Source organism: Zingiber officinale, chromosome 9A (assembly GCF_018446385.1).
Source record: "Zingiber officinale cultivar Zhangliang chromosome 9A, Zo_v1.1, whole genome shotgun sequence".
In the NCBI taxonomy this organism is placed as follows: Eukaryota; Viridiplantae; Streptophyta; class Magnoliopsida; order Zingiberales; family Zingiberaceae; genus Zingiber; species Zingiber officinale.
The window spans coordinates 56,531,552-56,548,829 of record NC_056002.1 but is presented as its reverse complement, the minus strand read 5'-3'; the positions used below and the strand labels follow the sequence as shown (position 1 = coordinate 56,548,829).

Genomic DNA, 17,278 nt, shown 5'->3' with positions numbered 1-17,278 from the left:
CTTTTAATCATGTTCATGATTTAAAAGAAAGTTTAAAAAATTAAAAATTCTCTTTTATTAGTTTCTACAAAAGATTAAGAAAAGATTTAATATCTTTCTTTATTTGTAGATTGAAAGGAGATTTTAATTTTTAGAGATATCTTTCCTTTTTGGAAATTATCCACATGTTTAAAAGAAAGATTTTAATTTATAAAATTTCCTTTTTATTAACCAATCATGAAGGGATAAAAATTATTGGAGAAATTTTTATAAATTTTCGGAAACAAATTAGGAAGTTTTAATTCTTGTTTTAATTAAAACTTTCCTTGATTTGGAGATTGTAGGTGGCCGGCCAATATTAAGAAAAGAAAATTATTTTTAATTAAATAATTTTTTCTTTTTCATGGCAAAGGAATTAAGGATGTTTTTATTAAAATTTTCTTATTTGTCAAGACCAAAGATTATAAAAGAGGGGGTAGAGGTGCCTTCATGGTGAACGACTATTATTTTTCTTTCTCTCTTTTCTTCCTAGGTGTGGCCGGCTCCTAGTGTAACGCCCGAAAATTCTCAAAATTATTTTAGAAATATTCTATGATTTTTCTGGAATTTTAGAATATTTTTATGGAATTTTTAGAATAGCGAAAGTAGCAAAAATAAATGGAGTCGTATAATAGACTACGCGGGTTTTGAACCCGAGACCTATTGGGTCCTAGGACTTATAGATAGCTCTAGTAACCAAGTGAACCCAGCAGGGCCGTGCTGAAAAGAAAGTGAAACAATTATATTTATATTTGAGTTGGGCTGAATTTCCCACTTAATATAAATAGGGAAATTAAGTGAGGAATTGTTATTTTCTTAAACGAGAAAACTTTTCCCTCAAACCTCACCCGCCGACCCTCTCTCTTTCTCCCTCATCTCTCGGCGCCAACCTCAAGAAGACCTAGGGTTCCATCTTGAGGAGCGTAGGAGTACCTCTCGGCGACATCAAGGATACGAGGGTGCTCCTCTCCGCGAGAAGAACACGTAGACGCGAGAAGATCGTTGAAAGGATCGTCTCCTCCGGAAATCTAGCAATTAGAATCGTAAGAAAATTAGAGCAGAAGGTAAGAAACCCCTCACCTGCAATATAAGTAGCTCTCGGGTGATTTTCCTGCTTTGTTTAGTAGCATACGAATTTTTGACACATAGGTTGTGCAATAGCGCACACTAGGTGTTCGATAATATGTTCAGCACAGGAAGAAATGCAACTTAGGCATTTTAATAGCTTAGTTAAATGCAATAGAAGCATTTATTCTGTATGTACAGTTTTACTATAGTTTATATGAGACTATGGTCCAATGGGTGGGCTCCCATAGTCGCCTCTAGGTTCAGATAACCTAGCTCTAGGTTTAGATAACCTAGAAATAGCAATATAAGAAGAACTCAGCTATAATCAGTATTTTATTTTAGCAGTGGCACTGTACTGGATTAGATATCCATTGGGTTGGACTCCCACAGTCGTCCCTAGGTTCAGCTAACCTAGTAACCCTACTAAATTCGGGACTTGCAAACCCGGGTCTAGTTAGGGATGCGCGCATAGCATGTACAGTTGCCGGGCCCATCAACAGCATGATTATTATTTTAATCTATTATATTTATGAAAATAGTTTTTAAAACTTCACAAATAGTTATGTGGATTCAGTACAGCTTTAGCATTAGTTTAGAATTAACTCAGTTCAATTTTTGTATCAGTTCAGTTTTCTATTAATACAATATGATAGCTTATGTTAACACTTATTGCCATGACTAGTTTATTTGTATGCCATGCTATGCTTTTACATGTTCAGTATTCATATGTTTCAAATAGCATGTTTTAAAAACATAAATTGCATCGTATGCATGTTTTAGTGAGGTAGATGATTTCTTACTAAGCTCTCAAGCTTACAGATACTATTTTCCTTATACTGCAGATAGAGGTAAAGGGAAAATGGACTAGCGGAGGCTGGAGGTTAATGCGATGAAAATGTGTGTGGATGGAACCTGGAATAAAGACCTTGGAAGAACTAGAACATTTAAGAACTTAGTGTTTCTTATTATGTTACTCTTTGCTTATTTAGTTATCTAAATGCATGGAATTATAGAAAATCTGCTTAGATTGTTAGTGACCATGTTTAGGATGCTAGTTGTTTGCTATTAGTATGTATCCAGCTATTATAGAACTCATGTATGTGATCTTGGCACGAAACAGTACTGAAATCAGAGCTTTGCTGCGAAATCAGAAACCCCAATCGATCAGCGGATCGATTGGGGGCCCTCAATCGATCAGCGGATCGATTGGGAGTCTGGTTCCGCGAACAATAAGCTTCTGGATCGATCAGCCGATCGATCTAGTCGTATTCTGTCGCAAACAGTAAGCTTCTGGATCGATCAGCCGATCGATCTGGGAAATCGCTCCCGCGAACAGAGAGCTCTGGAATCGATCACTGGATCGATTAGCCAGTCTGGATCGATCAGCCGATCGATCCAGAATATTACCCCGAGCACAGTAGCAGTCTGAATCGATCCATGGATCGATCCAACAGCTTGCAATCGATTGAGTTCAACCTGGATCGATTGGGAAGCTGGGTTTTGACCAAGTGACCTTGTAATTCAGCTCCTTGACCATAGGGGATGTAGGATATGCAATGTATACCTTAGATTGCATCACTTAGCACATGTAGGACCAAGAACATGTGTTGGCTTAGTAAAGCTTTAAATTGGTACAGCTTTCCGCATCTAGACTAGTAATGGTCATGGATATAGCTTAGCACAGCATAATGTGACGCTCGGCCTCACAGCCTAGTCAGTAGGAGGTGAGTCGTTACAGAGTGGTATCAGAGCAGTTTCCATACTTCCTTCACACACATCAGCATTGAACCTGCAGCTTCCAAGTAAGAATACCTCTCACTTTGTATGTTTATTGCTTTCATGTTTGTAGATAACTAAAGTATGTTTATCTGTGACAGTAATTAATATGATAGTATTAGCTATGTAAACATGATGCTTTGGTTATGCATGTCCTTTGTTCCTTTAGAAATGTCACGAGGACGCCCCGCTAGAAGGGCACCAGCTATTGAGCCCCAGCATGAAGCAGGCAGTTCAGTGCCTCCCCCAGAACAGTAACAGGAGATAGCCACCTTAAAGGCTAATCAGCAGAATACTCCCACTGTCACCCCGGAACCAAATATAGCAACCCCAGTAGTTATAGAGGTTCCACCAGTCCAGCCTACAACACTAGTAGCCCCAGCAGCAGAGGCAAAAAGAGAAGCTTATCTGATCCAGTGGCAGAGAGTCAAGCCCGAGAACTTCTCAGGCACCAGTGAACCATGGGATGCTCAAGCCTGGTTCAAAACACTGGAGAGTACGATGGAGCTTCTGGACTGGCCAGAGCATGAAAAAGTGAAGTGCGCCTCCTTCTTCTTGACAGGAGATGCACGTATGTGGTGGGAGAGAATTAGAGCGAAGCGCCCAGTGAACCAGATGACATGGGCTGACTTCGAGAGAGAATTCTTCGAGGAGTTCTTTCACATGCGGGTCACAAACCGCCACTACGACGAGTTCACTGAGTTTCGTCAGGGCAACCTATTAGTTGAGGAAGCCGTGAAGAAATTCAATAGACTGGCTCGTCTATGCCCTGAACTAGTCAGCACAGAAAAAGAACGAATCCGGTTGATGCTCAAGATGCTGAGGCCGGAAATAGCGATTACGTGGCTGGCGGCCTTCATAGGCCGCAAACCACCGAAGAACTAGTCAGCAGTGCTCTAACCACCGAGCACTACCAGAACAATATCAAGTAGCAGAAGCAAGTCCTCTCAGAGTCCAAAGGGCAAGGAGGCTCAGGTACTCCGAAGCACCAGGGCCACAGCTCCCACGGCTCTAACTGGAAAGGGAACTCCAGCAACAAGCGCAAACCAGGGAGTTACCTAAAAGGAGAACCAGCTAGTAAACAACCCAGTTATCCCAAGTGTGCTACTTGTGGGAAATTCCACCCTGGAGTTTATCGTAAGGGCACACGAGGATGCTTTGAGTGTGGACAGGAAGGGCATATGGCTAAGTAGTGCCCAAACAAGACCAACTTTCCTCCACCACAGCCTATTCAGTATGAAGTCAAGGCAGCACAGTTGCACCAGATGCAAGCTGCTTTAGACGGTCCACAGATCAGTCAGGGCATATTAGAAGCCCCACCAGCTACGACCAATGCGAGGATCTACTCGCTCACCAGAGAGGACGTAGAAAATGCCTCAACAGTTGTTTTAGGTCATATCAGTATTTTACAGCAAAGTACAACTGTCTTGTTCGATACTGGGGCAACCCATTCTAATATATCCAGGGCATTTGTCGAGAAGTTAGCGATACCCCCAGAGGTACTCAGTAGTCAGTTTCTGACGACATTACCTTCAGGAGAAATTATGGCATCCACGCACTTGCTCAGAGCAGTGCCAGTCATTATAGCAGACAGAGAACTCTTTTGTGATCTGATAGTGCTAGATATGACTGATTATGATGTCATCTTTGGAATGGACTTCCTGATCAAATACGGTGCCTCTATAGAGTGTCGTAAATAGAAAGTCGTATTCCAACCGAAAGCAGAAGTACAGTTCGAGTACATCAAAGAACCAAAGAGAAAAACCAAGAAGTTTCTCTCAGCTCTAAAAGCACAGAAGTTAATGGATTCGGGATGTACGGGATTTTTAGCGCATGCAGTCAATGTCAGTCAGGACAAGGACCAACAGCTAGCAGAGGTCCGAGTCGTATGTGACCACTCAGCAGTCTTCCCTGAGAAGTTACCAGGTCTAGCACCAGACAGGGAGATTGAATTTGAGATAGAACTCATTCCCGGTACAAATACTATCTCCAAAGCCCCCTACCGCATAGCTCCAGCAGAACTGAAGGAACTTCATGAGCAATTACAAGAGCTGCTTGACAAGGGTTTCATACGTCCTAGTCACTCACCATGGGGAGCGCCTGTATTGTTTGTGAAGAAGAAAGACGGGAGCATGCGCCTGTGTATAGACTACCGGACACTGAACCAAGTCACGATCAAGAACAGGTATCCTCTTCCCAGAATTGATGACCTGTTCGGCAGCAGTGTTCTCTAAGATAGACCTCAGATCAGGTTATCATCAGGTGAAAGTTAAAGAAGGGGATATACCCAAGACGGCGTTCAGGACTAGATACGGACACTACGAGTTCGTAGTCATGCCCTTTGGCGTGACAAATGCTCCAGCTACTTTCATGGACCTCATGAACAGGGTATTCAGAGAATACTTAGATAAGTTCGTTATCGTATTCATCGATGACATCCTTATCTATTCAGGAACTCAGGAAGAACACGCAGAGCACCTGAAAATAGTATTGTAGACCCTTCAGCAGAACCAGCTGTACGCCAAGTTCACGAAATGTGAATTTTGGTTAGATCAGGTGTCCTTCCTGGGTCACATTATCTCAAAGGATGGTATCATGGTAGACCCCAGTAAGATAGAAGCTGTGAGTAGTTGGAAAAGACCCAAGAACGCCAGTGAGATCAGAAGCTTTCTGGGATTAGCAGGTTATTACAGAAAGTTCATAGAAGATTTCTCCACGATAGCCTCCCCATTGACAGCTCTTACCAGAAAGAACAAAAGATTTCAGTGGACAGAGGACTGTGAGAACAGCTTTAGCGAGCTAAAGAGGAGATTGACCAGTGCACCTATTCTGACTCTACCAGAAAACACAAGCAGCTTTGACATTTATAGTGATGCCTTTAAATTGGGACTAGGAGCAGTGCTGATGCAAAATGACAAGGTGATCGCCTATGCCTCCAGACAACTCAAAGACTATGAGAGGAACTATCCTACTCATGATCTTGAGCTTGCAGCAGTCGTGTTCGCTCTCAAAATTTGGAGACATTACCTGTATGGAGCTCAGTGTAGAGTGTATACAGATTATCAGAGTCTGAAGTATTTCTTCACTCAGAAGGATCTGAATATGCGACAGCGCAGATGGCTAGAGCTGGTCAAAGACTACGACATAAACATCCTCTACCACCCAGGAAAAGCTAATAAGGTAGCAGATGCACTTAGCAGAAAGTCCAGTGCTACCTTACTATCCCTAGCAGCCATGTCACCGCCCCTACAGAAGGAGAACACAGATTTCGGTCTCGAACTCATAGTGGGGCAGCTCTCTACTATGACATTAACATCTACCCTGCTTGGTGACATCCAGACAGCTCAGGAACAGGATCCTGGAATTCAGTAAATCAAGCAAGGGTTAGCAGAATCAGAAAGTGGAGAATTCAGAGTATCAGATAGTGGGGCATTATATTTCGGTGACAGACTATGCGTTCCGGATCAGGAGGAACTACGCAGGAAGATCTTAGATGAGGCTCACAGGACTCCTTATGCGATGCATCCTGGCTCCACCAAGATGTACCAAGACCTGAAGAGGCGTTTTTGGTGGTCTGGGATGAAGAGAGACATCGCTAGATATGTTAGCACCTGTCTGACCTATCAGAGGGTCAAGGCAGAACATCAGAGACCAGGAGGAGTTTTGCAGCCTATTCAAATTCCAGAATGGAAGTGGAAAGATATTTCCATGGATTTCATCGTGGGACTACCCAGAACCACGAATGACTTTGATACCATCTGGGTAATAGTCGACAGATTGACTAAATCAACCCACTTCTTAGCTATCAGGATATTCTACCCCATGGACCAGCTAGCACAGTTGTATCTCAAGAAGATCGTTAGACTACATGGAGTCCCACGAACCATTATTTCAGACAGAGACAGTAGGTTCACGTCACACTTCTGGGAGTGTGTACAGTCAGCATTGGGCACGAAGTTAAAATTCAGCACAGCTTTCCATCCTCAGACAGATGGTCAGATGGAGCGAGTAAATCAGGTACTCGAAGATATGCTCCGAGCATGTGCCCTAGACTTCAAGGGTAGTTGGTGCAAATATCTGAGTTTAGCAGAATTTACATACAACAATAGCTATCAGGCCACTATCGGCATGACACCTTACGAGGCTCTCTATGGGCGGAGGTGTAGATCTCCAATCTGCTGGTATGAGAGTGGTGAATAGAAAGAACTAGAACTTCAGACAGATCTAGTAGCAGATACCACAGCAGCTATACAGCAGATCCGCCAGAGGATAGAGACAGCTCAGAGCCGCTAGAAAAGTTATGCTGATACACGGTGCAGACCCCTAGAATTTTCAGTTGGGGATACAGTATTCCTCAGAGTGGCTCCCATGAAGGGAGTAATGCGTTTAGGGAAGAAGGGCAAACTAAGTCCCAGATATGTGGGACCATATCTTATCACTAGAAGAGTTGGCAAGGTAGCGTATGAGCTAGAGTTACCACAGGAGATGTCAGCCATCCATAATGTATTTCATGTCTCTATGCTGAAGAAGCATATCCCAGATGCCACCCAAGTAATTGAGCCTCAGTCGGTACCAGTCCGCGAAGACCTCAGCTATGATAGTCGGCCTATTCAGATAATAGACCGAGCAGTTAAGAAATTGCGGAACAAGGAGGTACCATTAGTAAAAGTCATTTGGCAAAATCACACAACAGAAGAGGCAACATGGGAGACAGAAGCTAGTATGAGACAGAAGTACCCAGAGTTATTCTAAGTTCGAGGGCGAACTTTTTATAAGATATGGGGATCGTAACGCCCGAAAATTCTCAAAATTATTTTAGAAATATTCTATGATTTTTTTGGAATTTTAGAATATTTTTATGGAATTTTTAGAATAGCGGAAGTAGCAAAAATAAATGGAGTCGTATAATAGACTATGCGGGTTTTGAACCCGAGACCTATTGGGTCCTAGGACTTATAGATAGCTCTAGTAACCAAGTGAACCCAGCAGGGCCGTGCTGAAAAGAAAGTGAAACAATTATATTTATATTTGAGTTGGGCTGAATTTCCCACTTAATATAAATAGGGAAATTAAGTGAGGAATTGTTATTTTCTTAAACGAGAAAACTTTTCCCTCAAACCTCACCCGCTGACCCTCTCTCTTTCTCCCTCATCTCTCGGCGCCAACCTCAAGAAGACCTAGGGTTCCATCTTGAGGAGCGTAGGAGTACCTCCCGGCGACATCAATGATACGAGGGTGCTCCTCTCCGCGAGAAGAACACGTAGACGCGAGAAGATCGTTGAAAGGATCGTCTCCTCCAGAAATCTAGCGATTAGAATCGTAAGAAAATTAGAGCAGAAGGTAAGAAACCCCTCACCTGCAGTATAAGTAGCTCTCGGGTGATTTTCCTGCTTTGTTTAGTAGCATACGAATTTTTGACACATAGGTTGTGCAATAGCGCACACTAGGTGTTCGATAATATGTTCAGCACAGGAAGAAATGCAACTTAGGCTGTTTAATAGCTTAGTTAAATGCAATAGAAGCATTTATTCAGTATGTACAGTTTTACTATAGTTTATATGAGACTATGGTCCAATGGGTGGGCTCCCATAGTCGCCTCTAGGTTCAGATAACCTAGCTCTAGGTTTAGATAACCTAGAAATAGCAATATAAGAAGAACTCAGCTATAATCAGTATTTTATTTTAGCAGTGGCACTGTACTGGATTAGATATCCATTGGGTTGGACTCCCACAGTCGTCCCTAGGTTCAGCTAACCTAGTAACCCTACTAAATTCGGGACTTGCAAACCCGGGTCTAGTTAGGGATGCGCGCATAGCATGTACAATTGCCGGGCCCATCAGCAGCATGATTATTATTTTAATCTATTATATTTATGAAAATAGTTTTCAAAACTTCACAAATAGTTATGTAGATTCAGTACAGCTTTAGCATTAGCTTAGAATTAACTCAGTTCAATTTTTGTATCAGTTCAGTTTTCTATTGATACAATATGATAGCTTATGTTAGCACTTATTGCCATGACTAGTTTGTTTGTATGCCATGCTATGCTTTTACATGTTCAGTATTCATATGTTTCAAATAGCATGTTTTAAAAACATAAATTGCATCGTATGCATGTTTTAGTGAGGTAGATGGTTTCTTACTAAGCTCTCAATCTTACAGATACTATTTTCCTTATACTGCAGATAGAGGTAAAGGGAAGATGGACTAGCGGAGGCTGGAGGTTAATGCGATAAAGATGTGTGTGGATGGAACCTGAAATAAAGACCTTGGAAGAACTAGAACATTTAAGAACTTAGTGTTTCTTATTATGTTACTCTTTGCTTATTTAGTTATCTAAATGCATGGAATTATAGAAAATCTGCTTAGATTGTTAGTGACCATGTTTAGGATGCTAGTTGTTTGCTATTAGTATGTTTCCAGCTATTCTAGAACTCATGTATGTGATCTTGGCACGAAACAGTGCTGAAATCAGAGCTTTGCTGCGAAATCAGAAAGCCCAATCGATCAGCGGATCGATTGGGGGCCCTCAATCGATCAGCGGATCGATTGGGAGCCTGGTTCCGCGAACAGTAAGCTTCTGGATCGATCAGCCGATCGATCCAGTCATATTCTGTCGCAAACAGTAAGCTTCTGGATCGATCAGCCGATCGATCGGGGAAATCGCTCCTGCGAACAGAGAGCTCTGGAATCGATCACTGGATCGATTAGCCAGTCTGGATCGATCAACCGATCGATCCAGAATATTACCCCGAGCACAGTAGCAGTCTGAATCGATCCATGGATCGATCCAACAGCTTGCAATCGATTGAGTTCAACCTGGATCGATTGGGAAGCTGGGTTTTGACCAAGTGACCTTGTAATTCAGCTCCTTGACCATAGGGGATGTAGGATATGCTATGTATACCTTAGATTGCATCCCTTAGCACATGTAGGACCAAGAACGTGTGTTGGCTTAGTAAAGCTTTAAATTGGTACAGCTTTCCGCATCTAGACTAGTAATAGTCATGGATATAGCTTAGCACAGCATAATGTTACGCTCGGCCTCACAGCCTAGTCAGTAGGAGGCGGGTCGTTACACCTATAGTTTCCCTTTCCCTTCTCTCTTCTCCTTCTTGTGGCCGAGACTTCATCACCTCTTGGAGACATAGAAGTGGTCGGATCTATCTTGGAGAAAAGGAGAAAAAGGAGGCTTGTTTCTTGCATTCCTTGGAGCTTGGTTGGTGGAAAAAGTTCTTCATCCTTTGGAAGTTTTTGCTTGGCCGAAACTTGAAGGAAGGAAGAAGAAGGTGCCTTGGTGGTTCTCATCTCGGAAGATCATTGCCTACACAATGTCCGAGGTTAGAAGAGGAATACGGTAGAAGATCAAGAGGTCATTGAAAGTTCACAAAGAAAGGTATAACTAGTAATTATTTTCCACATCATACTAGTTTTATTTCTTTGTAAAAATACCAAATACAAGAGGCATGTGATTCTAGATTTCGAATTAGTTTTCAATGTTGTGTTCTTTTGTTTTCTTTTCGAACTTGTGCTTCGATTATTCTTTTTGGTTAACCTAGAGTCATTTAAGGAAATTAAATATTAACTTTCCTTAAAAGGCTTTGTCTAGGCGGTGGTGGTTGCTCCCATATCCAAGAAGGTCATGTGTCTCGCCATGCAGTCCTGGAAGCTAAATTTGGAAATTAATATTTAATCAACTTTGTGACCTAGGTGATTTGGATTGAACGTGTTAAGTTCCACAGGAGATCCAAATCTAAACCTAAAAGAATATATAAGTTAAACTTGGGATCAAACGTGTTAAGTTCTGTAGGCGATCCAAGTTTAATTTAAAAGAACACATGGTAGCTAGGAAAGGTTCAGATCTTGTACAAAATTTTTGTACAGAGGAACCATTAGGTTTTCCAAGTAGCAACCAACAGTGTGGGCCTATGACTATCCAGGAAATAGGTGGTTTCGAATATTTTATCTCTTTTATAGACGACTATTCGAGATATGGCTACATTACTTGATGCGTCGCAAGTCTGAGTACTTTGATAAGTTCAAAGAGTACAAGGTTAATGTGGAGAAACGTCATGGTAAAAGTATCAAGACACTACGGTCTGATCGTGGTGGAGAGTACCTCTTAGGAGAGTTTAAGAATTACTTATCAAAGGCCGGGATTCAATCCCAATTTTCTGCAACTAGTACACCCCAACAAAATGGTGTGGCGGAACGAATGAATAAGATTTTTATAGAAATGATTATATCAATGTTGAGTTATTCAGAATTATCAAATTCATTTTGGGAATATGCTATGAAAACGACGACGTACATTCTGAACCTGGTACCTTCTAAGTCAGTACCCTCTGCTCCCACAAAATTATGGAATGGACGTAAGCCTAGTTTGAAACACATTCGAATATGAGGTAGTGCCTCATCGTAGTGTGAGGGTTGTTAAACAATTTGAAAGATTTATATTTTTGAGAAAGTCTTCAAACTTGATCCTTGGCGAACATGAAACTAATTCCTGGACATATGATGAAGCACTCCAAGATAAAGATGCAGCATCTTGACAAAGTGCAATGAACTCTGAAAGAGAATCTATGCATTTTAATCAGGTCTGGGAGCTTGTAGAATCATCAAATGCTGTAAAAGTCATTGGATGTAAATGGGTCTACAAAAGGAAAAGAGGAACAGATGGGAAGGTGAAAACTTTTAAAGCGAGGCTTGTTGCGAAGGGGTAAACTCAGAAAGAGGGAATTAATTATGAGGAAACTTTTTCGCCGGTAACCATGCTTAAGTCTATCCGAATTCTTTTATCTATTACCGCTCATATGGATTATGAGGTTTGGCAAATGGATATCAAGACAGCTTTTCTTAACGGAAGTCTTGAAGAAAACATCTATATGAAGCAACCAGAGGGATTCATTGTGATGGGCAAAAAGCATTTTGTATGTAAACTCAATCGGTCCATTTATAGACTGAAGCAAGCTTCGAGATCTTAGAACATCCAGTTTGATCAAGTGATCTAATCTCATGGATTCATTCGGTGTCCGGATGAGTCTTGTGTATATAAGAAAAGTGACGGAAACGTAATGATATTTCTTGTACTTTACGTAGATGACATTTTGCTCATTGGCAACAATGTCAAAGTGTTGTCAGACATAAGGGTATGAATGCCCAAGCAGTTTGATATGAAATACTTAGGAGAATGTGGACATATTCTTGGGATCAAAGTAATAAGGGATCGCAAGAAAAGGATGTTGTGCTTATCCCAAGCTTCATACACAATACTATCCTAGCTCGTTTTAGCATGCAAAACTCCAAGAAAGGTTTTCTACCTTTTCGATATGGAGTACCTTTATCTAAAAGGATGTGTCCTAATACATCAAAGGAGATAAAGGAGATGAAGACAGTTCCTTATGTTTTGGCTGTAGGAAGCCTAATGTATGTGATCCTATGTACGAGACTGGATATCTGTTTTACCGTGGGCATGGTTAGTAGATATCAAAGTAATCCAGAACAGGGACATTGAACTGCCGTGAAGCATATATTAAAGTACCTGAAAAGGACTAGAGATTATATGTTAGTTTACCAGGCAGATGATTTGCTCCCTGTGGGCTACACAGATTCAGACTTCCAATCAGATAAGGACAATAGTAAATCAACCTCGGGATATGTGTTTCCTTTGGGAGGTGGAGCCATAGCATGGAGAAGTGTTAAGCAGAAATATGTTTCAGACTTCACCATGGAAGCTGAGTATGTGGTAGCCTCTAAGGCAGCTATAGAAGCTGTATGACTCAAAAAACTTCTTGATGGACTTAGATGTGATTCCTGATTTGCCCAAAGTTATCATAATTTATTATGACAACAGTGGTGCAGTAGCAAATTCAAAGAAACCACGAGCCCATAAGGCAAATAAAGACATTGAGCGCAAGTACCACTTGTTACGAGACATTATAAACGAGGAGAGGTTGTTGTCGCTAAGATTACATCAGCAGATAATCTGGCAGATCCTTTCACTAAGGCCCTTCCAGCGAGAGCTTTTGATGGGTATGTTGAGGGGATAAAAATCAGATGTATGACAACATTTATGACAGCATAATCTTTTAGTATAAGTGGGAGATTGTTGGGATGTATACTATAAGCCTAGCTTTTGTATGAACATCTATTTTGAAATAAGAATTACTTTGGTCAAATGTCTGCATTTTATATTTGTATATATGTCAATGCAGTTGTCTATTTAATTTATATTGTAAATAACATGGTGTGTGGTTCCACACAGAAAATCATTTTATCGGTTCCTTATAAATTATAAATAGTAGCTCATAACCAAGATGGATTGAGACAAACCATTAGAACAGTTGTAGTGTATTTAGTATTAGTCTGTCTTAACTATAAAATTATACTAGTACACTATGTGTGTATTGAGCAGGACCGTTTGAGGTTGTTTGATTTATACTGACTACATAAAAGAACAGAACCTCTATTATTATGGATGTGCGTCCTCTTAATTCTCATATAATAACAAACACGTATACTTAGTATTTATTTCTTTAACTTATCAATGGGTGAGATTTATTCATTAAATCAATAGACCCGATGAGTTAGGAAATAATATTGTTTATATGGTGTGTTATTGATTATAGAAGGAATTTGTGTCCTAATTATTTAGGTTGATGATGCCCCCTTGAGGAGTTCATAAGGATTATCATGTAAACCCTGCAGGTAGACTTAGTTCGGCATGATAATAAAGTTGAGTGGTACTACTCTTGAAATCAGATATTAATTAATTGAGTTGTCAGTAACTCATTTAATTAACGGGCATATGATATTTTAAACATAGGGAGATTAACACACTCATGATAAGAAAAAACTCATATTATAATATGAGATTGGTGCGGTAGTTTAATAATAACCCTTTAGTGATATGAGTTATTATTGATGGACTTGAGTTGGATGTTCGGACCGAACACAGAAAGCCCAAGCCCGTCAGGAGGTCTAAACCAATTCCTCCTCTAGGTCCCTGTTGTAGCCTCTATATAAAGCCTCGCATCCACCCATTCACGAAGCAGTTGTTGTGGTTTTCGCCGCCACCTCCTCCTAGGGTCGGCGCCACACTTCCTTCTCTTAGGGCCGGCGCCACACTTCTTCCTCCTAGGGTTGGCGCCACACCTTCTTCCTCCTAGGGCCGGCACCACACCTTATTCTCCTAGAGTGTTTGTTATCTTGGTAAAGTCGTCCACACGATGTCCAAGAAGAGGAGAGGAATACAACAGAAGATCAAGAAATTTTTAGCTACAAAGGAAAGGTACAACTAGTTCTTTAATTCCGCTGTGTAATTAGTTTAGTTTTCTTTGTATCGATTTTGAATATCAACACAAGAGACCAACGATCTTGTACTTCGATTAAGGTGTATTTTGATCCATCAAGAACTTGCTTAATTGTTCAAACACTTGTCTGATCGAACATATGGGTTGCTAAAAAAAGTTCTATATCTGTATAACTTTTATATAGAGAAATTGAAACAGAACGAAATTCCAACGCCTTCAGAAGTAAATCAATGTAAACCCAAATAAGTTCCCATATAAATCTTATATACAAACTAAAATCTGCACACATCTTATAATTAGAGAAATCAACCATTTCAAAATCTGCCTTCAAACCCTTCCCACCTGGAAACCAGCGTGCCACACTCCATCATCAAGCATTTGGCACTTAAACATTCCAAAACAACTACATATTCCACCGAAAATTTTTAAAAGAATCATATCCAGCCGCTTGCCATTGAAACCCACCACTTCCTGGCACAGAATCTGGTGAAATCCTAAATCCCAGCATATTCCAATATCTTAGCAGCTGAAACCCAGCATAATCAGCACCAATAACAAAATGTCATAATCTTTCCAACTAGCAGAATTTAGCACAAGCATTAATCCTCACAGATCTGGAAGAAAATCCATATACGCATACTAATCACAGAAAATAGCGATGCTTCATGTCCACCATAATAAGTTCAGACGTTTCATACCTCCAACCCAACGTCCATAAACCAGCACAAAAAAATGCCTAAACCAACCATGCATAAACCCACATCCGAACCAGCACACCTTTTTCAACACCAAGGGAACCCATGAAGCACAAATGAATTCTAATCAGTACTCCACAATATAAACCCTTTACCAACCGACTCCATATACACCCACGACTCCCATAGGCAGCAAGTATCTCCAAAGCACAAGAAATGAATATACCCAAATAATATGTACAGCTGTTTTCATGCACAAAATCAGGTTGATGTGACTTATAAGGTAAACCAATACAATAAACTTTGCAAATTCTGAATAAAAATCTATCCACATTAGTATTAAGTAGAACTCTATCCATAGAAAAATTGAAAGCTTGATTTGTCAGGTAATCTGCCGCTGCATTAGCTTCTCTATAAATATGTGAAAAAGAAACATGATAATTACTAATAATGCCTTTAATCTTGAGTATCAGATTGCGAAGCTCCCAGGAAATAATTGAAAACTGCAGGATTTTTAAAGCCACTAAAGAATCAGATTTTAACCAAATAGGGAACAAATGATTCTCAACACATAACTCCAAGCCTTTCAGAATTGCCATCAATTCAGCCCTAACATTCGACCCCACACCAATTAATCCACACTTTGCCAACACAACTTGTCCACCATGATCTCAAACAATAACACCAAAAGAAGAAAGGTCTGGATTCCCCTTCGAACAACCATCCATGTTTAGTTTAAATGTAAAATATCGGAAAATAAGAGAATAATAATAAGGAAATTTTCTGAAATTTTTAGAAATTTTTCAGGAATTTTTCGGAACTCGTAGGGACGAATTAGCGGAGATAAAAAAACAGGACTCCGAGAAGGTCTGTTTAAACTACCTTGTTTTAATGAGGAAAAGTTTTATTTTCTTTTCTTTTTTTTTTTCTTTTTTTTTTCTTTTTTTTTTCTTTATTTTCTCTCTTCCTCGCCGTTTCTTCTCTCCCTCGCTCACCCGAGCCATCCCGACGCCGCCCTTCCCTTCTCCTCCTTGCCCTAACCGCCGGCGGCAGTTACTCCTCGAGCATACAACCCCTCCGCCGAGCCCTCCTTTTCATCTTCTTCATTTTTGTTTTTCTCCTGAGCCGCACACCCGACGCCAGCGCGCACGCCTTCCTCCTCTCCTTTGCCGCCACCCCAATCAGACGGCCATAGCCGAGCCCTAGGTGTCGACGCCCTCTCCGACTTCCTCTGTGCTGCTACCGAGACTCCTTGGCCGAGTTTCCTCCGTGCCCTAGCCAGCCCGACACCACCGCCGGGCACACCGTGCCTTAGCCGAGCCTTCTTTCCGCACGGGGCTAGCCCAGCGACGCCAACGGATCACCGGCCTCTCTTGTGCCCGAGCATTGTGCCGACGCTGACGCACAACCCCTCTCCGGTGCCTCCTTCCTTCCGAGCAGTGGAGATTTAGCTAGGGTTCGAGTTCACCGGCACATCTCTACTCTTTGCTAGTCTTTCTGATCATAGACACACCTCTGCATGATTTGGGTTCCAGCAACTCATTTTGGTTTTGGCAGGATTTCCTTCGAGCAGTTGAGATTGAGCAGTCATTCGATTTCCGGCAGCTACTCAATTTTGGCGGCTGCCCGATCTGGCCGTGATCAACCGGAGAAGCTTAGTGTTGAGGTAAGGTGTAGGGATTTGGATTTACATGAGTTAGTATGATTGGTATATAATTGTTGGTTCATGTTTGTTGGATAATTGTAGTATGCCAATATGGAAGAATTTATCCCTGCTGTAGTATCACTTAAAACGGAGATTTGGAATAATTAGGGTTCGTTAATTAACTGTTGGATTTGTTTTAGGTAGATTGAGATTTATGGTTTAGGGGTTTTCCCTAAAATTGTTCTTAAAGATTTTTATTTGGCTATTCGTTTAATTTGTAGCTAAATAAAAATGTATGTTTGGTATTACAGGACTTTGACGCGAGACGAGTATCTCGGAGTCGGAATTGGATCTTTCTTTTGTCGGAGGTGGGTACTTTTGACTTTATGTCTTTGATATGCATAGTAGTGAAATTTACAAGTAGCAATAATTATGTTCTCTTATTTGTTTCGGTTAATCACTATCCGATACCTGTTACCTGCTTTATTGATTGTTTGTTTTGCATCTCGTGTTGTTACGTACCTGGTTACACATCTCATAGGGGTAGTGATATAACCATGCTTCACCATGTTCAGGACCTAAGTTTGATACCTTATCTGATCAGTGTACTTTACTGTGATTTATTTACTATGGTGCACATCATGTGTGTATGTAGATTAGTTCGGTATATTACCATGCTTAGTGGCATGCACCATTCGCATGATTGCATGCTGTGTGATAGATTGCTCCATTATTGTTGAGCACATTGCCAGTTTCATCACTG

General features: G+C 40.9%; 1 protein-coding gene across 2 annotated transcripts in view; it reads right to left on the bottom strand.

Moving 5' to 3' along the window:
- The window catches only part of LOC122018531, a 50,406-nt gene that overhangs the window by 20,742 nt on the left and 12,386 nt on the right, over window positions 1-17,278 (bottom strand). Inside the window, exon 2 of one of the 2 annotated variants that reach the window (XM_042575867.1) lies at window positions 14,471-15,113. The exons of the other annotated variant lie outside the window; for it this stretch is intronic. Coding sequence (XP_042431801.1) covers window positions 15,022-15,113 — 92 coding nt within the window. The 3' untranslated portion in view covers window positions 14,471-15,021. Of the gene's footprint in view, window positions 1-14,470; window positions 15,114-17,278 lie in introns of those variants that run through there. 2 annotated transcript variants of the gene reach the window in all.